Source organism: Pipistrellus kuhlii, unplaced genomic scaffold (genome assembly GCF_014108245.1).
Source record: "Pipistrellus kuhlii isolate mPipKuh1 unplaced genomic scaffold, mPipKuh1.p scaffold_m20_p_7, whole genome shotgun sequence".
In the NCBI taxonomy this organism is placed as follows: domain Eukaryota; kingdom Metazoa; phylum Chordata; class Mammalia; order Chiroptera; family Vespertilionidae; genus Pipistrellus; species Pipistrellus kuhlii.
The window spans coordinates 53865278-53892012 of NW_023425573.1; the positions used below are offsets into that span (position 1 = coordinate 53865278).

Here is a 26735-nt window from a genome sequence, read left to right on the forward strand (position 1 = left end):
AAAAAAAAAAAAAAAAAAAAAAAAAAAAAAAAAAAAAATCAATAAAATATATTAAACACACATACACACACACACACACACACACACACTAGGCCTCACAATAATTACAAATAGAAAAGGCTCATCATTCGTGACACCTCTAGCATCTAATTGCCAGTTTTTCAGGCAGTTAATAGGCACTATTTCTTCTTCTTCTTTGACTTAGTGCTGGAAAATACGAGTGCTATCATCAGCATGGGAGTGACAAGAATCTAACAAATTTTCTTTCTTTACAGAAACGGTACAAGGAAAACTATGAAAAGACAAAGGCAAGGAGCATAAATTACTGCGAGACGCCCAAATTTCAGCTGGACTCAGTTCTCAAGAAATTCAGCAGTGATGTAAGCAACCCTACAACCACTCCTGTTAAAGAAAAAGACCCATCATTTCACAAATAACTAAATGAAATGCCTTGTTTTTTAGACTCAATATAGAGATTCCTACTTAAAGAATATTTTGGGACATTATGTAGGCAGCTATGAAGATCCGTATTATGCACACTGCATGAAAGTCACGGCTCAAAACAGTGATGTAAGTGCTAAGACAATTGCTTCACTTTCTAAATTACATGAACACAATGGTTGCATCCTCATGTTGATTTCTTTTCCTTGTAGAAAAACTACAGAGCAGATTATGAAGAGGACAGAGGCAAAGGCTTCTTCCCCCAGACCATAACTCAGGAGTATGAAACTATGAAGAAACTGGATCAGTGTAAGGATGTAAGTCAGTGGTGTGCACTGCGGGTGTGACTCCCCTCCATGGCATCTCGAGGTCAAGATATGTTTAAAATTCGGACACTTTTACAAAGAAATGCAACTCAGAAAATTGAAAGAAAATTTATCTTACAGTAGATGTACTATTTTTTCTATCGTCCATACATTTCAAGAGCTAATTCTAGCTGATTTTCCCTAAGAAGAGTTATTGGGCATCTGAAGATATGGGAGAATTTCTTGTGCAGTGTAAAAGTGTCTCTCACAGATGCCACAGTCTAATTAGGAAAAAAAAATGTTTTATTAACGACAGGTTCTGCTCATCCATCCTAACGGCCACCGTGGTTTTGACAGGTGATATTGCTAACCTCGATTCCTTTCCTCGCCCACAGCACACCTACAGAGTCCATCCAGATAAGACAAAATTCACTCAAGTAACCGACTCGCCTGTTCAGCTGCAAGCCCAGATCAATGCCAAACAGCTGAGTGATGTAAGTTCCTCTCCCCACCCAGGCAATGCCGTCATGGGGGGAAATGTAGCATAACTCTATACAGAAAACCCAGTCACAGTTACACAAAACGCTCTGTAAGTTGTATATTTGTGTGATCACCTAAAATATTTTCCCATTTAGTTGTCTTTTATCTTCCCCGTCTTCTTGGGTGGATAATAATTCTAGTAAAATGGTTCTATAACGGAGACTGGTGCAGCTCAATGCCCTGAAGGGAACATGAGTTCTGAAGTCAAAACTGAACTCAATTTCCAGCTGTCTAGGCAAATCACTTAACTTCTCAGGCCTCATATTTACTTTTTAAAACTTGTGGTTGTTTTGAAAATTAAGTGAGAGGAGATGTGTGCGTAGTCCACATCCTGGCCCAGAGCAGGTATTTAACACCTGGGATTTTTCTCTCTCAAATGCGTTTTTTGGAAAATGGAGTGTTTGTAATAAGTTTTATCATCTAAGTTTTAAGCCTGAATTTCCAAACTTATATTGAACTAAAAAATAAAAGTAACCTCAGATACATGGCCAGAAATGAAAGGCTTTGGAATATCAACAAACCATAATATTTGCACAGGGCCATAATCATACTGGGTAGGGCAAAAGGAAGCTTATAGTTGTGAGTATGCAAAATATTACTTATTAAGTGTTGTATTATTTTCCACATAAGCAACCCTATTTCTGCCCCTCCCTGTATCTGTAAGAAAAGATTTGAAAGGGCTGTCCTCTCAGAATCCACAGGGCCAATTGTGATATATGGGAAGGGGACCACGTATGAAAGAGCCACCTCCCTCCACTTGTGTCCTTCCAGGGTAACAGATGTGACAATAGCAGTCATGCGTCCAGCATACGGTTGTCAATAATGTGAGGTGGCCTACCCTCCCTCCGACTTTCTCTTTTAACCTTAACAACTTTGTCAGGTGTTATTTAACAAAATGTATTTTACATTTTCTTTAGTGAAAATTAGTTTTTGTACTTAGGAGAATTCTTCTTCCAAACTAAGCTAGCTCGCTCTCTCTCTCTCTCTTTCTCTCTCTCTCTCTTTCAGCTAAATTACAAAGCGAAACATGAAAGTGAAAAGTTCAAGTGCCATATACCTCCAGATACTCCGGCCTTTATCCAGCACAGAGTCAACGCTTATAATCTGAGCGATGTGAGTTCCTTACCGCTATGCCATGCGATAAACAGACAACTTGTGCTTTTATTTGTTAACTGTTTCACTAAATAAACATAATGCTAAAGATGGGATGAACATGTAACATTTGTACCCTGTTCCTCTGTCTCTGCCAATGTAACTTTGGCTTTACCTCATAAAATGTGTGTAGCAATCATGTCAGTAGCTTCATACAATCAGACAGTCCTAATAGATTTTAACCAGCCTTCAAAATGCCACCACTCATGTGTGTCTAATTGCAATTTGATGTTAGATCTGTTAGTCAAATATTCATTTGTATTATACTATGTTTAATTTTCTTCCAGGATTTGATTTTTTAAAGATTGAGCGTTGTTTCATTTATTCCCCAAGCCCATAATGTTTCTTGTTTCACATGAATGATCTCATTTCTACATGTAAGAGTCCTTGCACTTAGGAAGATATAAGGTATTCAAAAGGCATAAGTACAAGTATCCAGTGCCATCTTTTATTTTCAGACTTAGTTCTTACTGGAAAGTCCAATTACCCTTAGGGGTTTCCATTTCTTCAACAATCCTATAAATGAGTGCTAATATTATCCAACAACAATGAGTACTATAATAATTCATAAAATAAGCTTTGCAGAGGATTTTGAGGTCAAATTAAAACAATGCTTTCATACCATAAAAAGTTAACTGTAAAATATTTGTGCCATCCTATAAAATACCCAGTGTTAGGAATCATAGATTAGTATGATTACTAAAATTAAGTTAATTTGATGAAATGTTCTAATGGAGAGCAGAAAAGGTTAATCTTGTAGTTAGAAGCTTCAGCTTGAGGAGAAGTATTTAAAACATGCACGATTTTGTGGACAATGAACACAGTCCCTTTATTTTATAGTAAGACAAAAGTATTGGGTTACCTTATAGTCTTCAAAGTGTGATAACATGCAGATAGATCCCTTTTGTCAATTCCTTTATTAAAATTTTCCTGTCCAGAATGTTTATAAGCACGACTGGGAGAAGACCAAAGCTAAGAAATTTGACATTAAAGTGGATGCCATTCCCCTGCTGGCAGCCAAAGCCAACAGCAAGAATGCTAGTGAAGTGAGTATGGCCCGGGACCTGGGCTGGGGACTCGGTGTTGTTCCCTGATGAGAGGGAGCTGACGTGTGTAATGTCTTTGCAGGTGATGTACAAGAAAGACTATGAGAAGAACAGGGGCAAAATGATCGGAGCCCTCAGCATTAATGATGACCCCAAGATGCTGCACTCTCTGAAGACGGGCAAAATGCAGAGTGATGTGAGTGCTCTCGTCAGTCCCCCTGATTTTCAGATGTGGCCGCACTTGCTGTTTAATGTAACCTTGGCTGTGGTGTTAGTCTAAGTGAAATCTCAGATTCAGGATGATGAGTCAAACAGGAAAGCCCCGTGGCAGAGGATGGTTAACTTCCTCGTTTTTATGATGTGTCTGTATTTTTAGACACCAGTGAATATTGTAAAGATTCCCCCATCATCTCCTTATTGCCTTCTGTTTTAGCAGGAGGAAATGTTACCAGCAATATCATTTTCTGTATTGCTTTTCCTAGAAATGAGCTTAGTGTCTCAGGATGTATGAACACGTGTTCATTCCATGCCATGCCCTGACAAAAGGCACTTTACAAAAATACACAGAGAAAAGTAAAAGGCAGCCTTGGCAGGGTGACTCAGTTTGTTGGAACATTGTCCCATACACCAGAAGGTTGTGGATTCGATCTCCGATTAGGGCACATACGAGAGACAACTGATGATGTTTCCCTCAAATGGATGTTTTTTTCTCTCTCTCCCTTCCTCTCTCTAAAAATCAATAAACATATCCTCAGGTAAGGACAAGTAAGTAAATAAAAGGCAAAAAGTGAGAAATCAGGCTAAAGACAAAGTAGGAATAACTAGATGAAGCATAACTTCAAAAGCAAATTATTTTAAGAATTTTACAAAATACTGATTTCATTTTATTTTTTCTGATCTTATTTGAATACCTTTAGAATACTTATTATATATAAAATAAAACTATTTACAAAATTGCTTTTCTAATTAATATCAAAAATTAAATAATTTGCCGAAACCGGTTTGGCTCAGTGGATAGAGCATCGGTCTGCGGACTGAAAGGTCCCAGGTTCGATTCCAGTCAAGAGCATGTACCTTGGTTGCAGGCGCATTCCCAGTGGAAGGTGTGCAAGAGGCAGCTGATCGATGTCTCTCTCATCGATGTTTCTAACTTTCTATTCCTCTCTCTTCCTCTCTGTAAAAAATCAATAAAATATATTTTTAAAAAATTAAATAATTCCTATTCTGTATCATTTATAAGTAGTTCTGTCTTTAGTATTTTTTTCCATTTCTATATGAGAAAATTACAAAGAATATGAAGAAATATGATACATACAATAAAATAGAAACCCCATTTTTTCATGTATTGTTACTATAAAGTAAAATATCAGCCCTTAATGATAAAAGGTAACTTACAGAGGTTTTCATCAAGTGCTGAACTAAATACTTTCTTATGACTGTACCTAGTTCTAGGCCAAGGCTCAGTGGATAGAGCATGGGCCTGCACATTTCTGGTCAAGGGCAGCCAATCAATGATTCTCTCCCATCATTGATGCTTCTATCTCTCCCTCTCCCTTTCTCTCTCGTAAATCAATAAAAATATATATTTTAAAAAAAGACTGTGCCTCAGTATCTAAGGCTCACTTTACACATTTTATCTCATTTTTCCAACTTTTAAAAAAGTAATTGTCCTTCATACACTCAAGAGGAAAGAATTGTTTCAAGACCAAAAGTTGCTTAGACAGCAGCACTTGTGTGCACTGCTTTATCCCAGCTGAGAAATATTAGGATAAGTAAAGCAAATATATTTATCCTTATCAGCAGACTAGATTATACAAGACATGAGCCTCTCCTGTGCTCATCCTGCTTTTTTGCTTTGTGCAAAATTTATACTGAAAAAAATACAGCAATGATGTGAATGAATGGCATTTACACCATGGGAGTGTTTCCCTTCGTTTGATTTTCTTTTTCTTTTGACAGAGATTGTACAAGGAAAACTATGAGAAGACAAAGGCAAAGAGCATGAATTACTGTGAGACCCCTAAGTACCAACTTGATACGCTGCTGAAGAGCTTCAGTGAGGTTCGAAAGGCTGTGCCAACCTCTGGGGTTGGGGGGCTTCCCCTGTCTGACAAATAACTGTCCATTTGAATTACACATGTTTCCTTTTTCAGACTAAATATAAAGATAAGTATGTACAGAATATTCTGGGACATTACATAGGCAGTTTTGAAGACCCATATGAAACACACTGCATGAAAGTTTCAGCACAGAACAGTGAGGTAAGCCTGAAGACAATTGTTCGTGCCTTGTAGTGACACTGGGAGCAGTAGCAGTCATCATCCGTTTTCGTTCTTTCTCATTACAGAAAAATTACAAAGCAGAATATGAGGAAGATAGAGGGAAATGCTATTTCCCTCAGACAATCACACAAGAATATGAGGCAATCAAGAAGCTAGACCAGTGTAAAGACGTAAGTGCTGCAGTAAATTTCTGAAATTGGGTTTGGAATGCTTGTGCCATCTAGTGGTAAGTTGAGCAGGAATTTAAATGCTATTTGGAGGCATTACATTTTAAATTTTGGTTTGTGGGTGGAATTAGGGAGCACAAAAATGACTGTGAAGAAGCCTATTAGTTACAAAATAATTTCATGTTTCAGAAATCTTTGTTTCCATTAGTGCATATATGACCCCAAGGGAAATGGAGGACTCTAAGATTTGTGAGCAATGGGTGTTCATCCAACAAATTTGTGCCAAATGCTGTCCTCGGTGCTGACGAGGTTGGCTGCCTCTCATAGAGTGTGCATTTGTGTAGGAGATACAGATGAACAAAGAGCACAGAACAAAAAAGATAAAGATGTCAGGCATTAAGACAGCTGACACAGAGTGAATGCTACAGAATGAAAATAGGTGTCTATGGGAGAGAGGGATTCATGGACTTGTAGATTGGATAGTCAAGGAAAGTCTAAGGTAGCCATGCCAAGATCAAGGTAAGAGCAGCAATGAGAACAGCCCAAGGAGAGAACAAGCTTGGCATTAAAGGTTGAAGGGATGAGGTGGTTGAAGTGTATTGAGTAGTATGAGATGAAATGGAAGATGAAGGAAGAGTGGTTTCTGTAAGGTAGAACTTATAAGCCAAGATACAGTTTAGAGTGAATATCAAGACCAGTGAAGAGCCATGTAGGGCTTCAGCATGGGGAAGATGAATCTGATTGCTAACTGTAGCAGGGGAACCAGTTTAGAAGCAACTTCAGAAGAGAGAGAGAGGGAGAGAAGAGGGGTGGGTGGGGGGTGCTATTTTTGGCTGGAAACTTTTTCTATGTTTATATATATGTTTTATATGTGTGTATATGAACAAGAAAACAAAATATATCATAAAATCTCATTAAATAAAATCTCTTCTAGCATGCCTACAAACTTCATCCAGATAAGACCAAGTTCACAGCCGTCACTGATACTCCGGTACTGCTGCAAGCCCAGCTCAACACGAAGCAGCTTAGTGATGTAAGTGCCTTGATTGATGAGCTTGTGGGTGGCCCAGAATGCCTTGATTGTTTGAACCGTAAGCATTTACATGCTTAATCTTCATGCGTGTATCCATCATCCCAACTATGTCATTTTTCAAGATTTCTTTAAAATCTTGGAATGAAGTGGCCAAAGCATACTGGGGAGGGGGGCAATAAGTACTAAGAGGTGCAATGGTAGGAGATAAAGGAGGGGATGGTTTCTGTAGAAATAAGTAACAGCTAGATTGAATTGAAGCCTCAGGAAAAATGATGTTAGATAATAATTAAAATATCTAGTAATTTTATTCAACTACTCATTAATTTTTAGTGAGAATTTTCTCATCAGGATCATACCAAAAATAATGCATACTAAAATTCCATGGTAACGTAAATAAACAACAGAAGCATTCACTTGAGTAGCTAACAAGGCAAGCATTTCCCATTCTTAAGTTGCCTATCAAAGACTTTACAATGAGAAAAAGAGCACAGAAATGAGAAAGATATCAGACAATAATTTTTAATAAAACAAATATAGGATGGAGTTAAAGAATTAAAATAGAATGACAGAAGTAGAGTGACTGGTTGGACACTTTAAATTGGGTGGTCAGGGAAGATCGATGGCATAATGGTTTGCCCTACTAAGATCAGGGGAAAGCTGCCGTTTTTCTCAAAACATTCACAGTCATATGGGTTGCCCAGTGCCCCTGTTAAAATACAGATTCTGATTCAGTACGTCTGACTCAGATAAGCTCTAGGTCAGTCGGCAAACTCATTAGTCAACAGAGCCAAATTTCAACAGTACAAGGATTGAAATTTCTTTTGAGAGCCAAATTTTTTAAACTTAAACTATATGGGTAGGTACATTGTTATTAACTTAATTAGGGTACTCCTAAGCTGGCCTTTGCTAAAAACTCAAGGGACCAAAGAGCCGCAGTTTGCCGACCACTGCTCTAGGTGACGCCGATGCTGCTGATTGGTAGACCCAATCGAGCAGCCAGGAGCTAACACAGCTAAATGCTGAGGAGCTGCTCATCATTCTCAAGACAGTAAATGGAAACATCCAGATTGCCCTTCTATGAAACGTGTTTCAACGGCATAAAATTCGCTCATGTGCCATGGGTAAAGAAGGGAATGGCATCATTATAACCCAGAAGTCACACTGGTTCATATGCAATGGTTCCTGGCATATTACCATTTTGTGCCCCAGAAAGAACAGCTAATCATTAATACCACTGACCCCACTGAACCTGAAGATGCTTATTGCACAATCCGTCTCCATCTTGTCCATTCACCTCCACCTCCACAATTCAACAGCCCTGTTTGCTCTTGATGTTCCCTTCCTTCCACCTAATGTAACTTCTAAAATTTTAAATAAAGTCCTATATTTTATATTTTTAATAAGAATTTATATATCTTTTTAACTCTGCTAGCATGTTATTTAGAATTATTAGTGTTATTGGTAGTGCTCTTACACAATTTCATAGATTCGGGATATTGGTGCCTTCAAGGTACAGCCTAGAAGTATAGATCAGACAGTACGTTTTCCATGTACATATTGGATTTACAAAATGACAACCCAAAGTTTGGTTATACCTCAAGCCCCGAAAGAGGGACTGAGCATCTGGGCTCTGGGCTGCACTTCAATGGGATTGAGTCTTTCTTTGAGGCATTAAAAAACAAAAACAAAACCCACCAAAATGGTAGTGATGACTTAGCGATACATATTCTTCTACATAAATTTAAAGAAGTGCCTATCCTGAACTGTTTGGCCACTCTTTACTGTGTTTCAGCTGAATTACAAAGCAAAACACGAAGGCGAGAAGTTTAAGTGCCACGTGCCAGCAGACGCTCCGCAGTTTATCCAGCACAGAGTCAACGCCTATAACCTGAGTGACGTGAGTACCAAAGCCACAGAGGCCTGTGTTTGTTTATATGCCCACGAAAAGAGGCAGTGCCGCAGGTGCTCAAAAAGGCAGGATTAAGAGCTATGCAAATACACAACTATGAGGTTGTTATCAGTGTAAGCAGAGTTGTTAAGACCTAAGTACCCTTAAAGATCTTACTTAGTTACCAGATTTCATTTACCACAGTCTCTGTTACTGTCAGAAACATTCTCTGTTACCCCTCCTCTAATCCCTAGAGTTTTACAAGATCTCTCCCACGAGAACGTCATATTTCACCTCCTGGTGGTTTCTATTTTATATTATCCTTTATACATCAAGACAGCAGAGTCTTCAGGAAGTTCAGAGGACATTAGAACAAGGATGTAATACTTATTTGGTAGTTGGGGGTGAAGCTGGATGATAGGTAAATTAGTAATATATTACCATTTGGTAAGTATACTATATATAATATAGGGAAGTAAATCCACAGATGCACATTTTCAGTGTTTTTATTTTTACTGGGTGAATCTGTGTTAGATGTTTTCACAATTCCTTTACTGAAATTTTCCTGTCCAGAATGTTTATAAGCACGACTGGGAGAAGACCAAAGCTAAGAAATTTGACATTAAAGTGGATGCCATTCCCCTGCTGGCAGCCAAAGCCAACAGCAAGAATGCTAGTGAGGTGAGTATGGCCCAGGACCTGGGCTGGGGGACTTGGGTGCTGTCCCCTGATGAGAGGGGGCTGACGTGTGTAATGTCTTTGCAGGTGATGTACAAGAAAGACTATGAGAAGAACAGGGGCAAAATGATCGGAGCCCTCAGCATTAATGATGACCCCAAGATGCTGCACTCTCTGAAGACGGCGAAAATGCAGAGTGATGTGAGTGCTTTTGTCAGTCTGTCTCGCTTTCAAGATGGCATCCCTGTTAACATGCCCAAGGGCAGGAGCAAGTAAAAGGATTCTTTATCCCTGGACCTTTCAGGTTCAAAACAACAAACTACTGGGGAGAACTTTAGAAAGGGCATGATCTCCCAGATTCTTACACCTCTCATGATGGAGGAGGAAAATGATTGCTTTGTACTTGATGTGCATTCACTTTGAAAAATATGTTGATATTTAATAGAATATTGGTTGTAATTCTTAAAACCTTTTGGAAAACATCAGGAGGTGTTGTCATATTTTCTTCTAATTGAAAAATAACCTTTCAAATCATGATTTTAAAACTGCTTTTATTTTGGAAGAAAATCTTGAGTCAACAGATAAAAATCTTAGTATAGCTATCATTGCTCTTTGTTGATAATTTGGTAATTAGTATTGGCCTAGAAAAATGCTCATTAATTATAGTCCCCTTTGAGAATCTGATAAAGTATTTGGATTATCCATCTGGATAAACAAACTTTTTTTCATGCCTTTTGCCTGCTTTTCAGAGAATTTATGGCTTTTCCTATGGTTTTCCTAAGGCTGGACCATCTATTATCTTTTGTTTAAAATTCTTACTATAGAGAAACAAGCATCTACTATTGTAAATTGCAGCATCTGATGTATTTTAAAAATGTTTAGAGAATCACATAAGAGTGCTAAGAATGTTCAAATAGCTTTCAAATATTAGTTTTTCATTACTAAATAGAAGGATGTTTGTATTATTTGCTTTCCTTTTATCCATGAGCTCATGTGATCGGGTATGTGCCTTCTCTCATTCATTTTGCGTTTACTCATAAAAAATTTTAAGACATCCCATTCAGTTACTTTATCTGATAACGTCACACTGAACTATATCAGTATTCCATGCTTATATACATGAAACTGTTTTATTCTCTACTTCCTTATCTGTTCTTAACTCAAAAAGGTTATAGCTCTCTGTTGAGAGCACATGTATATTTATCTTTGTTTCATCCTATCACAAAACCCATTAGAACACTAGGCACATAATAGTGCTCAGTAAGTACTTCTTAATTGACTGATGTTGGCATCCAAAAGAAAGTCACTAATGAGTCATTATCACCTAATATCCAGGCTTAATACTAAGCTGCAGGTATAGAACATGCATAGCTTTTTAAAAGAGTCTTTAAAAGCCCTTTGGCCCTTTGACAACATTTTATATGTGCAGGTACTGTATGTGTGAACGGATATGAACATAAACAAAAGAGTTAAAAACACTCCCATACACCAACTGCTGTTGCAACATTGCTTTATCAGTTTATTTGTAATAAAGACAAACTATCTTAACATTTTTTTTAATGTTTTTGCCTACCATCAGAAAGTTTTCACATTTTATTTTTATAAACTAGAATTAAGATTTTACAACTAAGTGATAAATGTATTCAGTGAAAGTTAATACCCACAAAATATTAGAAGGAAGATCACATTCCCTAATGGACTGGATCATTTGCAAAAGGAATTTCTACAGAGTTATAATGCACATCTATATTTGTTAGCTTGGGTCACTGTCTTTAATGATTCTATGACAATGGGGACATATAATGGGTTTAGAATTTTCCTATCGGCAACTGTCTCTCATTAAGGCAGTTGATGAAGCTGGGACTTTGACCTGGCTAACCATTCCAGAAAAACAGCCAAGGGAAGTGCCTTCTGAGGTTCAGTGAGGACGTTTGTTTTATGAGAACACTGTACAGGGGGCCAAGGTTACTCTAATGGCTTAACTTCACAGACATTTCTCCTTTGAGATGTTACAGCGACTGCAGTCTGAAGTTTCTTTTAAATTGTTACCAAAAGTAAACGTGGTATGAAAAACCTTTGAGATTCTCAGTGCCAGTTATCTCCTGTCAAATGTGGAATAATCAGGTTGAAAAATCAGAAACCATCCATTTAAAGATGACTTTAAAAACTCCAAGAACCAAATGTACACTTCTGTTTATCAAGCAGTCATCTTATAAAACCAGAAGTATGAAATTATTGTCATGTGATTTTGGTCAATCAAAAAAACAATCCCTATCCTGACTGGTTTGGCTCAGTGGATAGAGCATCATCCTGTGGACTGAAGGGTCCCAGGTTTGATTATGGTCAAGGGCATGTACCTTAGTTGTGGGCACATCCCCAGTTGGAGGTGTGCAGGAGGCAGCTGACCAGTGTTTCTCTCTCACTAATGTTTCTAACTCTCTATTCCTTATTGGAATACTCTTCAAAAGGATAGGTTACCTCCATAGATCATATCGTTTGTTAGCAGTCTTTGAAAACCCCTGTTTTAAGATAAAGTAGTACCTAGCTGAAGCAGAAGCCATGGCCCATTCCTGATGTCTGACAGTTGTACTTTGATTTAAAAAGATTTGAGAAGATCTGTCCAAGTATGATTTTGGGGAGCATTTCAACAATGTGTAACATATGAACAAATTTTAGGGGGGAAAATAGCTACTCAGATGTTTGGATCTGTTTTTCTGAACTCATATGTGTTGTTTATAAGAGCACTCTGTGCTTTTTCTGGAAATCCATTAACGTACTAACTGGTAATTTCCTGTTCACAGCGTGAATATCATAAAGACTATGAAAAGTCAAAAACGATCTACACGGCACCTCTTGATATGCTCCAAGTCACTCAGGCTAAGAAAGCTCAGGCAATTGCCAGTGACATGGACTACAGGAATGTCCCACACAGTTACAGCTACCCGCCCGATAGCATCAACCTGGACCTTGCCAAGAAGGCGTATGCCCTGCAGAGTGATGTGAGTATCCGATTTCCTCTAGTCCCTCCTAAATTAAGGTAGGAACTGAGAAAGATTTCTAGGCGGAGTGAGTTTTTTGGCATGTCTCACAGGTGTCTGCACGATCTTCTGTATGTGAGAATTCTGTAATGGGACAGTTACCCCTGTGGTTCTATGAGAACATGCCCTTCAGAGTTGGAGAGACCTGCGGCTAGGATGTACCCCATCACTGTTTCCCTTAGGGAAAGTTATCCATTTTGCTGAGTCTACAGTCCTCCTTGTAAAATTGGAATAAAACAAAACAACTGTTTTGAGGATTTAAATGTTTGCAAAAATATTTCACAGAGTGCGTTCTCAAAAAACATTCACTATGATTATTATCAATATCAATACTTTTTACATAGATTTCTATCTTGTCTAAAAATAAAATATATAATTACAGCATAAATTTTTGTAATAATAGCTGGACTTTTTTCCACAGATCAAAACTTCTTTAGGCAAATTAATTTGTCTGAGCTATACAATTGAGCACTTTATCCTAACAATTCTATTTTCTGAAGATGTGGCAAAATACACTTACCATAAAATGTGCCATCTTTACCATTTAAGTCTACACTTCTGTAGCAGTTAATTATATTCACCTTGTTGTGCAATCAGTCTCCAGAACTTTGCACAACTGAAACTCCACACATAGAAACAACAACTCCTCATTTCCTCCCTCTCTCTACCCCTGGCAACACCCTTCTGCTTCCTGTTTCTATGAGTTGGACTGCTCTAGAGACCTCTTATAAATGCAATAATCCCACATTTGTCTTTTTGTGAGTGGCTTCACCTAATCCTAACCACTTAGTGTGATGTCCACAAGGTTCATCAGTCTTGTAGCATTTGTCAGAGTTTCCTACCTTTTTGAGGCGACTATAGTTCTATTTTATGCTACTCCACATTCTGTTTAGCCATTGACCAGTCAGTAGACATTTGGGTTGCTTCCATCTTTTGGCGGTGTGAATAATGCCGATTTGAACATGGGATACCAGCATTTCCATCACTAAGAATTCTGTTTTTTATATAGCCATCTTATTTATTTGTTCAATTTTTGCTATGTTTCTTCCTCCCAAATAAATTGTAAGTCTCTTACAGGTAGGAACCATATGGTTTCTTGATTTTTTTCTTCCATTTTAATTAGAAGGCCCACACTAAAAAACAATTTGAAGTTTGTATCTAGAGTTTAAGTTTAGGTACTATCATAGCTGGATAATAAGGGTAACTCATTATTTTAATAATATTAAGTAAGTGTCCTCAAAATAGGACCAATTCCAAATGATAAAAAAATTAATGAGCACAACTGTGTTACAGTGCTGTCAGCCAATGTAGAAACACTCCTAAGCTGACTATTATACATGAAGGGCTTTGAGAGCAAACTACTATCAACTCTTATCAGAAAATGAGCCAAATTATCCAACTTTAATGTGGTCTTCAGTCCTAATTTGATCATTTACAAATAATACTTAGAGCTCTGTGAGCAAACCTCTCACATTTGATTATCTTAATATAACAACTTCATTTATTCCTTAAAATGCAGCTTTGAAATTAGCATTTTCCTGGTTGAACATCCACACAGTTGGAAATAAAGATTAAATAAAACATATGCCGTGAGAATCTAAGGGCTGTTAAATTCTTTCACCAAGAATATGTTTAAAGTAACCTTTATGTCTGGAGTAAGAAAGCTGATCAGAAATCTTAACACATTAATGATTTTATGAATAAGCATGATGCTGAGCAAAAGATATGTAACCTTTCTCTTGGTGTTCTAGGTCGAATACAAAGCTGACTACAACAGCTGGATGAAAGGCTGTGGCTGGGTGCCTTATGGCTCCTTAGAAGTGGAAAAGGCAAAGAGAGCTTCAGACATCCTGAATGAGGTAAAGCCAGCGCATTCATTTGTCACAGAGAGATTTGTGCGTGTGCCATGAGGAAATTCCCCAAACCATGGGGAGTGTCTCCTTTACCACTTCATTCGCTAGCAATTGTTGCTGAGGGGGGGTAACTAACCACATGCATGAATTATTCTGGCAGATAAATCACGTATGGGAACCATTCATGACACAAATATTTTAACAACTTTATCAAGGTACCATAAAATACTACCGTATTTTTCGGACCATAAGATGCTCCGGACCATAAGACGCACCAGTTTTTAGAGAAGGGAAATGAAGAAAAAAAGATTCTGAAACAAATAGTGTCCCAAAATATTTTATGTGCATTAAAACCCAACATCACAGTCATAAACACATGTAATCAACCCTGTAAAGTAAACAGCAGCATTTAGAACCATTTTAGAGCCGGGCAAGCACACAGAGACCACACAGAGCTGGGCAAGTAAAAAAACTTTTTTTTTAAAGTATATGTGTAGGCTATATTTGGACCATAAGACACAGGGACTTTTCCCCCCCACTTCTGGGGGAAAAAAGTGCGTCTTATGGTCCGAAAAATACGGTATGTTAAGTGGACGCCTGAATGAGTTTGAAAAGGTTCCTGAAGTTGTGCAATCATCATTACGGTCGAACTTTAAAATTCTGCTAGTTCTCCAAAAAGATTCCTTGTAAAATTCCTGCTCCCATCTTCAGTTCCAGGCAACCCCTCATCTACTTTCTGTCTCTAGTATTCCGCTTTTCTAGAAAATTCCTTTATATCAGTCTTCTTTCATTTGGAATAATGTTGTTAAGGTTCATCCACATACCTACGTGTGTCTGCAACTCCTTTCTTTTTGTTATTGAGTAGCATTCATTTGTGTGGCTATGTTGCATTTTGGTTGTCTAGTTGGTGAACATGTGCATTTTCCCACGTTATACTGTATATAAAGAATATTATAGGAATTGTGTTAAGTATTGTACCTTGTGTCATATTCACGATGACTGTGAAATAGTATATAAGTTATTATTTACTAGTCTAAGAAAGAACAACGATGATCTTGCAGCCTCAAAGCAGCCAGGTGATCTGTCCCTTCTCTGCCTGCAGTGAAACTTCCCGCTCCTGCCAGGCAAACCCATCATCAAGGAGATTAGACTACATACACGGGGGGCAGAGGTGCTCAGGGAGCGTTGTCCTCCACACTCAAGATTTTGTTGTTCATGTTGTTTTGTGCTTTTGTTTGTTTTTGGTGAAGACCATTGTATCTACTCAGAACTTAAAGTTCTGAGTTGATCGTTGTCAGAAGTCTGAAGCTGAAAGAGTGATGCAATTGTGGGAGAATATGTAGAGAAGAATATAGCGATAAGGGTAGCTAGAAGTCAGCTCCCAATTTGAACACTTTCCAGTGTTTCCTCTCATGTGACTTCTCAGCACTTTGGTGACAATCTATGTACTAACCATATTATGGCTTGCAGAGCAAAAGTACTTCCTCTCTTTAAAAAAAAAAAATAAATAAAAAAAAAAATAAAAAAAAAAAAAAAAAAAAAAAAAAAGCACTACAAAAACATTTTTATTGATTCCAAAGAGGAAGGGAGAGAGAGAGAAACATCAGTGATGAGAGAAAATCATTAATCAGCTGCCTCTTGCATGCCCCCGACTGGGCATCAACCCCAAAACCCAGGCATGTGCCCTTGCCCAGAATTGAACCTGGGACCCTTCAGTCCCCAGGCTGACACACAATCCACTGAGCCAAATCAACTAGGGCACTTCCTCTGTTTTTTAATCCCTAGTTACTGTCCCAATTCCCCAATTCCTCCTCGCTCAACTAGAGAGCTTCTTTATTTTAATTGCTGATGGTATGATGGGAAAATGGCATCTCTGAGAACTTGTTAGTGCCCAGAACCCTAAATTGTCTTTCTGCATGGTTTTCTCTCAATCCTTTAGAAACATTTGGAATGCTTCTGTATTCTGCTTTTCTGAGAGTGCCCTCTTTTGTGTCATAAGCAAGAAATTAAGAGAGTAAAGTCTGGTCCCTAAAAGTTGTATCTACAAATCCAAGATTAAGTCAATTTTTAAATAATGGCTTTTGCATTGTATTCATTCTCCCCCCCCCCACTCCCACCCCCCAAAAACAACAACAACAAAAAACAAACAAACAAACAAACAAAAACAACCAAAAATCTAGTGTTTTCACATTTTAAAATCAGGAAAAGTCATGTCTCTCCAAAATAAATTTCAAAGGTTTTCATATATTAGCCTTCAGTGCAAGTAATGTAATTGTTTTTCTTTTCTTTTTTTTTAATTCACCGAACAGAAAAAATATCGACAACATCCAGATACTTTAAAGTTTACCTCGATTGAAGATGCTCCAATTACAGTACAATCTAAGATTAACCAGGCCCAGAGGAGTGATGTAAGTGTGAATTGTATCCGTGTCTCCATGAATGCTAACTAATACAAACACATTTGTATACCAACTGTACTGATCACTTGTAGTTATTAAGGAATCTGAAGAGACTCAATTACATGAGCAACTGCATATTCCCCTCAGCTTTTCATTAACAAAGCACACCTAATTCATTTCTTAAGAGTATTATGTGCAGTAGGCTGTCCTTCCAGTATTTTGACCTTGATTTCCAAGGAGAAGGTAAGAGGGGCTTCTCTTGATAAAAAAGAAACACTACACGCCTATTTCTAGGAAAGACTAGGAAGATAGAGGCACTATGTCACATGGAGGAGTTACATTTTAAGTCAGAACTAAGACAAAGATCATATAATAGTCAAACCTACTACCCACCACTCCCTTTAGGAGCCCACAGAGAATAATGGAGATGGTTGGTGTATCCCACTGGATTAGCCTCTCTTATGCTAGGAAAGTGTCTACACATTCACATTTTCATCAGGACACCTTCCTGGGCTAACTTCCACCAGGTGCCCCGACCTCGGTCCAGGGGTTCATAATGCATTCAAACCAAGGGGTTCGTAGGTAGTGCATACATACTCCTTTGTCCAGGCTGAACCAGTACAAAGGTAAGACCCTATGTAATTGCATGTGAGATCTTGAATGCCTTCAAATATTTGCAGGTGGATACGGGGCAGCACCAAGAGTCTTTCATAAGAAGCACCTCTGTGCATGCAACTCTCCCTAAAATTCTTTTCCTATGCCATTAAGTCCCTTTTCTTTATTAGTTTGTTTATGCATTTTTGTTCTCTTTCAGATTGTCTACAAAGCCAAAGGAGAGGAAACGCTCCACAAATACAGCCTGCCAGCGGACCTGCCCCAGTTCATCCAGGCCAAGGTCAACGCCTACAACATCAGTGAGGTGTGCGCATGGGCTCAGTGCGGGCTGCCGATGAGTCTTTTCTAAGTGTGGGCTGAGTTATACTTCAATGACATTTTTCTTTCAGAATATGTACAAAGCAGACTTGAAAGACATGAGCAAGAAGGGGTACGACCTGAGAACTGATGCGATTCCCATCAAGGCCGCCAAGGCTGCCAGGCAGGCGGCGAGTGACGTAAGTCCGGCTGGGGGTCACCTGTGCGTAACCAGGATCTGTGGGCGGGGTGGACTTGTTATCCCCAAGTCGCCACATCTGCTGTCCTCACCTGGAAGCAAGTCTGGTTGAAAACTGTTTAGAAAAGGAAGTTCCTTAAACAGATCTGATCAGCTCTAATCAAGCACCCTAATTAAAAATTCTCGTCAATATTTTTTTACAAATGCACTTTTATTCTCCTTGTGAAAATAGATAAGGTGCATACTATTTAAGTATAACAACCTTCTAATGGTAATATTTTGTCTCAAAACTTGCTTAATTTATATGAGTTCCCTGTTGCTTTTGCATATGATGACTCGGCTTCAATTTTTATAGCCTTCAATTGTCAGTCTTTAGATTCCATTACAGTTAGTAACTTGGTTCCTTTTGCAGTCTTACTTTTACCCAGCTGGGGACTGAAGTCCCTTTGCTCTTAAATTTAAATACAATGGACTTAAGCCCCCACTTGTTGTCCTGTAGGAAGTGGGGTACCCTTCCTATACTGCTGCAGTTGCCCTGAGGTTTTTGTTTTGTGATTCCCTGTCTCCTGGTTTGTTTATGATGGTATTGCTCTGGCTTGCTTTCTGCATTCTCCTTCCCAGGACTTCCTTCTCTTTCTGCTCTGCATGATCCAGGGATAGAACACAGCCCCTTGCTTTTGATTTCCCCCAAATCCCAAGCACAACGTCACTGACTGAAATGAAACTGACATTGCACCAGGGTAAATGCGTGACAGTTAAGTAATAAATGCCTGTGTCCTAAAGGCCCTGCCATCCAGAATTTCTCACTGATCCTCTTCCTCTGTGGGCTGCTTCCTCCAGTCTCCCTGCCCCCAAGCCTCCGCCCTACACACAAACCTTCCCTCGCCTCTCTGCTTCTCGGTTTCCCAGGTCTCCCCAAGGAAGCTCAGTTCTCACTATCATTCAGAGCCAATTAGTGTTTACACATTACTGGCTCTGGGTCTCCCTTTGAATATGCAGACTCATTAAAATTCTACTACCACCACTACAGTTCTACTAATCAAATAGCCAGCTATTGGGGATCTTCTTTAGCAACCCAACGTCATTGGTAGAGATTGTGAAGTATTTATCTTTTCATTTGTCTCTCTCAAGTATCTAAGTGGGAAGGAAGTTATTTTTACTTTGTCATTGATATGAATAGTGGTAACACCCCTACCTCAATCTTGCTGGGGTAGCAGAAGCAGCTATAGACAATCAAATAGGCTCAAAATAACATTTTCATTTTACCTGGCTGCTTACAAGTGAGTATCTACTTGTTTGGTTATTGAAGAAATTTCTGAAATTGCCCAGTTGCTTCAAACCATGGTCTCATTGCTCAGTAAAATCTTCATTGATACATTTTAAAATATGCCCGTCTTTGTTTCTAATAGGTTCAGTACAAAAAAGATTATGAAAAAGCCAAAGGGAAAATGGTTGGCTTCCAAAGTCTCCAAGATGATCCTAAACTGGTTCATTACATGAATGTAGCCAAGATACAATCAGACCGGATATATAAAAATGACTATGAGAAGACAAAGACGAAGTTCAACATACCCCATGATATGTTCAATGTTGTGGCAGCTAAGAAAGCTCAGGATATTGTCAGCAATACCAACTATAAGCATCCACTCCATCATTACACCTACCTGCCTGATGCCATGGACCTAGAGTTGTCTAAGAACATGATGCAAATACAGAGCAATGTAAGTGACATTTATTCCCTAAGACAATCTCCTTTCACTGTCAGAGCCTGCAAGAGAGAAGCTCTTGCCTGGGGCTCTCACTCCTCTTTTTTCCCTTTGTCACAGAATGTCTACAAGGAAGACTACAACACCTGGATGAAGGGCATCGGCTGGATACCCATTGGGAGTCTGGATGTGGAAAAGGTTAAAAAGGCGGGTGATGCCCTGAGTGAAAAGAAATACAGGCAGCATCCAGACACCCTCAAATTCACCAGCATCGTGGACTCCCCAGTGATGGTCCAGGCAAAACAGAACACACAGCAAGTCAGCGATGTGAGTACAACAAAACAGGGGGTGCAAAAGACAGAGAGAGGCTTCAAGGAAATAAATATCGGCCCACTTCTTAAAAAATTCTTCTGAGCTAATATCTTTTCCTTAATTACAATACTCTTTAGCTTGACCACTGATGTTTTCTTTTTCTTTTATCTTGGTTTTTACCTTCCTTCTTGAAACCTCTTCCTCTTTAACTACCTTGAAATACTGTGTTATTGGATAAATTGACATGGTGCAAAAAATTCTATTCTACTATTACTACAACTACACACACACACACACACACACACACATACACACACACACAAACTTTAAGCTTAAATTCCAGATACTTTATTGTGGCAAATTTATCATATCCAATTCTACATTAAGTTCCTTATATTTAGTGTTTATATATAATACAGGGAAATAATACACATGAGTATATGACTTTACACCTCCTTTCACCATAGATAATTACTATAGAGACTTTTTTTTTACTTGTGTCTTGGTGGAGATTAGTACATTGTTTGCCTGCCTGTTCATAAGTCATATATATCATCTGGCTAAAGTCAAACCTAAAGGAAAGACTGATGAATAGAAGAGCTAATGGGACATTAAAGCACATATTCATTAATTCATTGAATGAATGTTTTTGAATACTTCCAAGTGCCAGGCACTGTATTATGTGATGATGGTACAAAGATTAAGGAGATGAGGATTAGTGGGATATAGGCTATAAGAAGAATATACAACAAGAGTATAAGGAAGTCGTGGGTAGAACAGCATTGCCACACAGAGAGATGAATGCTACAGGAGACACATGTGCTCAGTAAGTACAAGGGAAGAGGTAACTGCCTACCAGAGCTTCCCTAGCAAATCCGGGAAGGAAAAGCGTGACAGTGAAGAAGCAATGAATGAAAGAACAGTAAAGTGTTCAGGATTATAACCTGATCATTGAGGGTCTTGTATGCCAACTTATAGTCTAGAGATTATGGGGTAAGTAGCAAGATGTATTGAATATTTTTAATTTATGGAGTTGCTTTATCACATCTGTGTGTTAAATCTGACAAAAAGTACAGAGGCTCCAAAACTGGTTTGGCTCAGCGGTAGAGAGCCGGTCTGCAGACTGAAAGGTCCCAGGTTTGATTCCGGTCAAGGGCATGTACATTGGTTGTGGGCACATCCCCGGTGGGGGTGGTGCAAGAGGCAGCTGGTTGATGTTTCTCTCTCATCGATGTTTCTAGCTCTCTATCTCTCTCTCTTCCTCTCTGTAAGAAAATCAATAAAATATATTATAAAAAAAAAAAAGTACAGAGGCTGTATTGGAGAGGGAGAGATTGGAAAAAGAAAATGAATTAGAAAGCTGTTACAGATACCCAACTGAAGGCTTGGACTTGAAGGCAGTAGGGATGGGAAAGGCGATGTTTAGAAAGTAGAATTGATGAGATTATGTGAATGCTTAGAAATGGTTTCTACAGTTACTGAGGAAATAAGGATAGCTTTGGGATTCTTAGAAGAATTTATTAGTATTTGAGGATTCCCTTAGCTATCAGCCATCTCAGACTTTACTTGTGATACATACACACCAGTTTACATATGAAGTTCCACATAGACATGCCTGGGAAATGGAGATATTTATGATAAATAATAATGGAGAGACTGAAAATCTACTTGTGATTCCTGTTCTAGTTTAGTTTTAGAAATTAAGCAATTTCTTTCATTTCTATCACCAAGAGGAGGATATAATATGTGTCTTTAAAATGACAAGCTAGGGTAAATCCAGAATGGTAAATCTTTTGAATACACTGGATTTATGTATAAGCAACTTCATTTAATGAGGAAATTATTATATGCTTTTACTTGTACTATTATAATTGGAAAGTTTTAAGCAGAAGTGAAAGACATTCTAACCATCATTTTCTCTCTAAAAAATAGCAAACCAAAACCAAAACAACACAAGACTTTAAGAGCTATTAGCTCCACTAGCAAAGGATGAACTTTTCTGGCTTTGGTGTAATTCATGTTAGAGTTTCACATTTGAACCTATTTTTCATTATCTTTGGCAGTAAATTATTTCTGTTCTCTTAAGGATTTTTTTTGCTATTATAATACACCGAGTTGTTGGCTCTTCCTAAAGACAACAAGATGCTTGAGTTTCTTAAAAACAGGAAAATGCTTTTGATACTTTTGCACAATAGAAATGGTGGGGATTGTGCTAGGTATAACTCCTTTAAGCATGCAACTAATGCATTTTCCTTTTTGTGCTATTTGTGATGCACTTTGATTTTGTGCCTGTGTGTTGCAGATCTTATACAAAGCTAAAGGAGAAGATGTGAAACATAAATACACGATGAGTGCTGATCTTCCTCAGTTTCTACAGGCCAAGTGCAATGCTTACAACATAAGTGATGTAAGTAAGGTCTTAGATGGGGTGTGAAATACAGAACTGGTGATAAAATAATAGAATTTTAAGGTATGGCGGGGCCTTGACAATTACTTAGGTCAATTTTCCACATGGCCTCAATTGAAACTTAGCCCATGATGATGGCTCTGTACCTATGAGTTGGCCTTTTAAAGTGTCAGACAGCTGTCTGTCTGTCTGTCTGTCTGTCTCTCTCTCTCTCTCTCTCTCTCTCATATTGAATTTATTGGGGTGATATTGGTTAATAAAATTATATAGGCTTCTGTATTTGTTATTGTGTGTTCACCATTCCAAGTCAAGTCTCCTTCCATCACCATTTCCCTCCCCCCCCCCATATCCTCTTCTACCACCCCTCCTTCCCTGACAGTCACCATAAAGGATTCTTCTTTATGTAGAACTTAACATCTAGTTCTCTAAACCTCCAATTAGTTTTTCTAATTTTTGCATGTGGAGGAGGTTATTACCCTCCAAAGAAGTAAGAATAAAGAAAATCCTTTTTCTTTTTTTAAACAACAATCCTAAAATTGCTAGATCTTACCACTAGATCTTCCCTTGACCTTTTCACAAGACTGAACAACTTCATTTTCTCCAGCTGGTCCTCACATACCCTGGTCTCCAGAACCTTCATTAGATCCACAAATTGGGCTCACTCCCTTTTCTTATATCTCTCTTCAGTATGTGCCCAAACCAGATGTGGGTGAATAATTAGTGCAGAGCCCAGTAAATCTATGCTATATAAAATGTGACATTTTGCTCTAGGACCGTGGTTGGCAAACTGTGGCTCACGAGCCACATGCAGCTCTTTGGCCCCTTGAGTGTGGCTCTTCCACAAAATACCATGGCCTGGGCGAGTCTGTTTTGAAGAAGTAGTGTTAGAAGTTTAAGTTTAAAAAATTTGGCTCTCAAAAGAAATTTCAATCGTTGTACTGTTGATATTTGGCTCTGTTGACTAATGAGTTTGCCAATCACTGTTCTAGGAGTTTCTTTTAGTTTCCTTCTGCAGAGGAATAAAACAATTCCAGCTGCTGAGGAATCACTTCAATGGATGAATACACAGCATGCTGACATCCCGTTTCTTCTTCTGTCCCAGGTCTGTTACAAACGGGACTGGCATGATCTAATAGCCAAGGGCAACAATGTGCTGGGAGACGCTATTCCCATCACTGCAGCCAAAGCGTCAAGAAACATTGCCAGTGATGTGAGTACACATTCAGGGTGAAATCTGGGTGATTGCCTTTTGAAGAAGTAAACAGATGTGTGCTTGTTTAAATGGTGTCACATTGAAAACAAAATGTTGAATTCATGACATTCAAATTCTCCACAAAATGTTGTTTTGAGAAACTGTCACTTTTCCATGTTTTTCGATTCTTTTCAGTTGACCCCACTTGGTAGAGCTGTCATAAACCTGACAGCGGCTTTCTTCCTGATTAATACCCCCAATTATCTCCCCCCTGACACCTTCCCTGACAGCCCGCATTTATTTTCAGTGAGAACATCCTGACTGACACTAACACATTACACTCAGGTGCCTGCCTACATTATAATTGCATTTAGACAATTGAAAAGATGTTCCATAAAATGTGCAGATTTTATTTTTATTTTTTTGTATTGAATTTATTAGGGTGATACTGGTTAACAAAATTATACAGGTTTCAGGTGCACCGTTCCACAATACATCGTCTGTACACTGTATTGAGTGTTCGCCACCCCAAGGTCAAGTGCCTTCCATCACCATTTATTCCCCCTTTACCTTCTTCTGCTTCCCCCCAGCCTCTCCCTGCTGGCAATCACCGTTTTATAAATCCAATGGGGGAAAGAACCACTTCTCTAGAATATAATTTTGAATTATGTAATTGATGCCCATTTTACCTATAACAGAAACAGCAGACACTTATTCTTCTTCCCATGATTGAAAAACATTTTCACAAAGCATACCCCCATCTCCACCCCCAACCCCTGCCCCATACACTTCACTGTCACACACCATTCCAGAGGCTACAATCTTGGTTTGAGGAGAGAAGAAAGAAGCCACACATGTGTGCAGGCCACAGGAGAGTTGGGAGTAAGAATTCTAGAGCTTTTTCTTGTAGGGCTGCTACTGAAAACAGCTCCTCAAAGATGTGCATATCACTGTGAAATGCATTTCTAGGTTAAGGAGGAAGTGAAAGTATAAAGCATGACATTATCTTCTTTTTTTGTAAGCACTTGCACAGAGCTGCTCCTAACATGCCTAGAGATTACTTTGACAATCCTTTTGCCTGCCAAACTCCTGTTGATAAATCGGTACTTAAACAGCAGAAGCTGCATATCTGCAGAGTTGAGGTGGATTTGGATTCTTTTATGTGGAAATTGAGGTTTTGACCTGTTACATACAGCGTAGCTAAGTCTACACCACATTGGCGATCCGAGCAGGGAGAGATTTTGGGCAGCACAGCTTTTAGATATCTACTCATGCAGAAAGCTCACAATGGTTCCCGCCCTCAATGTAGTTCCTTTACTCATCTTAGTTGCTTCAGCAGTGCGCTGGGAGAGGAGCTGCTGAGGACTGGGTGGGTGAAGACCCAGCTACTTACCCGTGCAGCATCTAAATTGATGCTCCCTAGAAAGAAGAGGTTTTTTGTTTTTTGTTTAGGTCAGCCTGAGACAAAAATCACAGTAATGATTTCCTACCCCACCGCAAGCTGATACGAGTGCAAACATTTCACATGTAGAATCTTTAGAGTTTCTTCTGCACCTGTTGTGCACCTATTAGGCCAATTGGAACAGAGAATGGGAGGTTTTCTCAATAGTTTCTAATAATCTGTGATGTGCAATAATACAGTGGATTTGGTGAATTCACATTGCTGGAAAACCAAGAGATACGGGTCTTACATTTGGAAAGTGTCATGATAGAGTAGGTGTGAAAATTCAGTTGGCTTTAAGTAAAGATCTAAATGCAAGTCATCCATAGGATTGATAACAAAGAAAAGAAACTGGTCCTGAGTATATCCTGACACCCACTGTAGCATAGAAGTGATGGAAATAAATGCTGTCACTCTGAACTTTCTGGAGAGTGTGTGTGTGTGTGTGGGGGGGGGGGGGGTATGGTTTGCATTTTTGTACAATCTTCCAGAAAGTCACAATGTTCTGAGAGCTTTTGTGTGTGAATAGAGTTGCTATACCTACTAGCATCATTGCCTCGGTCTTTGCTAACCAACTTCTGCCTCTGCAGTACAAATACAAGGAAGCTTATGAGAAGGCCAAGGGAAAGCATGTGGGTTTTAGAAGCCTCCAGGATGATCCCAAGCTGGTCCATTACATGAACGTAGCCAAGCTGCAGTCTGATCGTGAATACAGGAAGAACTATGAGAACACCAAAACCAGCTATCATACCCCTGGGGACATGGTTAGCATCACAGCCGCAAAGATGGCCCAGGATGTTGTGACCAACGTCAATTATAAACAACCGATCCATCATTACACATACCTACCTGATGCCATGAGTGTCCAGCACACCAGGAACGCGAATCAAATTCAGAGTGATGTGAGTATGTAGAACAGAGCAGACCCAGAGAAGCTGTTACTTAAGGGATAATCCTTTCTTCCTACTTTACTAGACTTCACAATACAAGAAGATATTGAAGGGGGGGGGGGGTGTAATGTAACTTAAAATAAATAGTCATTATTGAAGGGCTAACAAAGGCATGGTGAACAAGCTATGCTTTTGCTGGCTTTCTGCACTCCTACTGTCACCATTGACATTGCCTTTGTTAACTTCTGGGTCAGAGAGAAAGCCATATTCCACTAAGTAGATAAACCACCTTAATTCTCAGCAAGAGGAAATGGTGGCTCCCGGGGTGTTTGCTTCAATGGTGATACGAATAATGCAAAATAGGAGCATTCTTTATTCTTTATGAATTCAGCAAAGTTATTTTTTTACTTTTTTTTTTTTAACTCAAGGTCACACTCTCATACATGTAAATCTGTGTGATGAGTCATCTCAAATGAGCCAGGAAGGCTTTGTGATTGCAGCATGATTCCCAGGGAGCTGCAGAGGGAGGTGTTTAATATTCAGGGCTTTTCCTTCCGCAGGATCCAGATGTCTATAAGAATCGTCCTCTGGGAAGGGAAGGAATGGTGTTCATTTATTGTGGCTCAATGGAAATGTCTCCCCCCAGCTGAGATCAGGGAGAGCCTAGGTGGACAGTGTGGGTGAAATTCAAAGTTGTGGAGTTTTCAGTGAAATCAAAAGGAAAGGCCAATTTATTGTCAAAAGAAACAATATTTTTTTTCAGCAGTAGCCCTGGAAATATGTGGCCCAGATTCTCTCTGCGTTGTATAATGCCCTCAAACAACAGCACCGCTGTTTCTTATTACCAAATTCTG

The 26735-nt window shown here is 38.9% G+C and overlaps 1 protein-coding gene across 46 annotated transcripts in view; it reads left to right on the forward strand.

Moving 5' to 3' along the window:
• NEB (nebulin) overlaps window positions 1-26735 on the forward strand; it is a 183330-nt gene that overhangs the window by 24357 nt on the left and 132238 nt on the right. For 44 of the 46 annotated variants that reach the window (XM_045575785.1, XM_036422266.2, XM_045575783.1 and 41 more), the window contains exons 14-37: window positions 276-380; window positions 463-570; window positions 654-758; window positions 1142-1240; window positions 2295-2399; window positions 3377-3484; window positions 3567-3680; window positions 5444-5545; window positions 5638-5745; window positions 5832-5936; window positions 6868-6966; window positions 8759-8863; window positions 9428-9535; window positions 9620-9733; window positions 12334-12531; window positions 14322-14429; window positions 16733-16831; window positions 17637-17741; window positions 17827-17934; window positions 19343-19654; window positions 19760-19966; window positions 22254-22358; window positions 23461-23568; window positions 25582-25893. In XM_045575785.1, coding sequence (XP_045431741.1) covers window positions 276-380; window positions 463-570; window positions 654-758; window positions 1142-1240; window positions 2295-2399; window positions 3377-3484; window positions 3567-3680; window positions 5444-5545; window positions 5638-5745; window positions 5832-5936; window positions 6868-6966; window positions 8759-8863; window positions 9428-9535; window positions 9620-9733; window positions 12334-12531; window positions 14322-14429; window positions 16733-16831; window positions 17637-17741; window positions 17827-17934; window positions 19343-19654; window positions 19760-19966; window positions 22254-22358; window positions 23461-23568; window positions 25582-25893 — 3147 coding nt within the window. The remainder of the gene's footprint in view (window positions 1-275; window positions 381-462; window positions 571-653; window positions 759-1141; window positions 1241-2294; window positions 2400-3376; window positions 3485-3566; window positions 3681-5443; window positions 5546-5637; window positions 5746-5831; window positions 5937-6867; window positions 6967-8758; window positions 8864-9427; window positions 9536-9619; window positions 9734-12333; window positions 12532-14321; window positions 14430-16732; window positions 16832-17636; window positions 17742-17826; window positions 17935-19342; window positions 19655-19759; window positions 19967-22253; window positions 22359-23460; window positions 23569-25581; window positions 25894-26735) is intronic. The other 2 variants (XM_045575817.1, XM_036422265.2) reach the window with 2 other exon arrangements.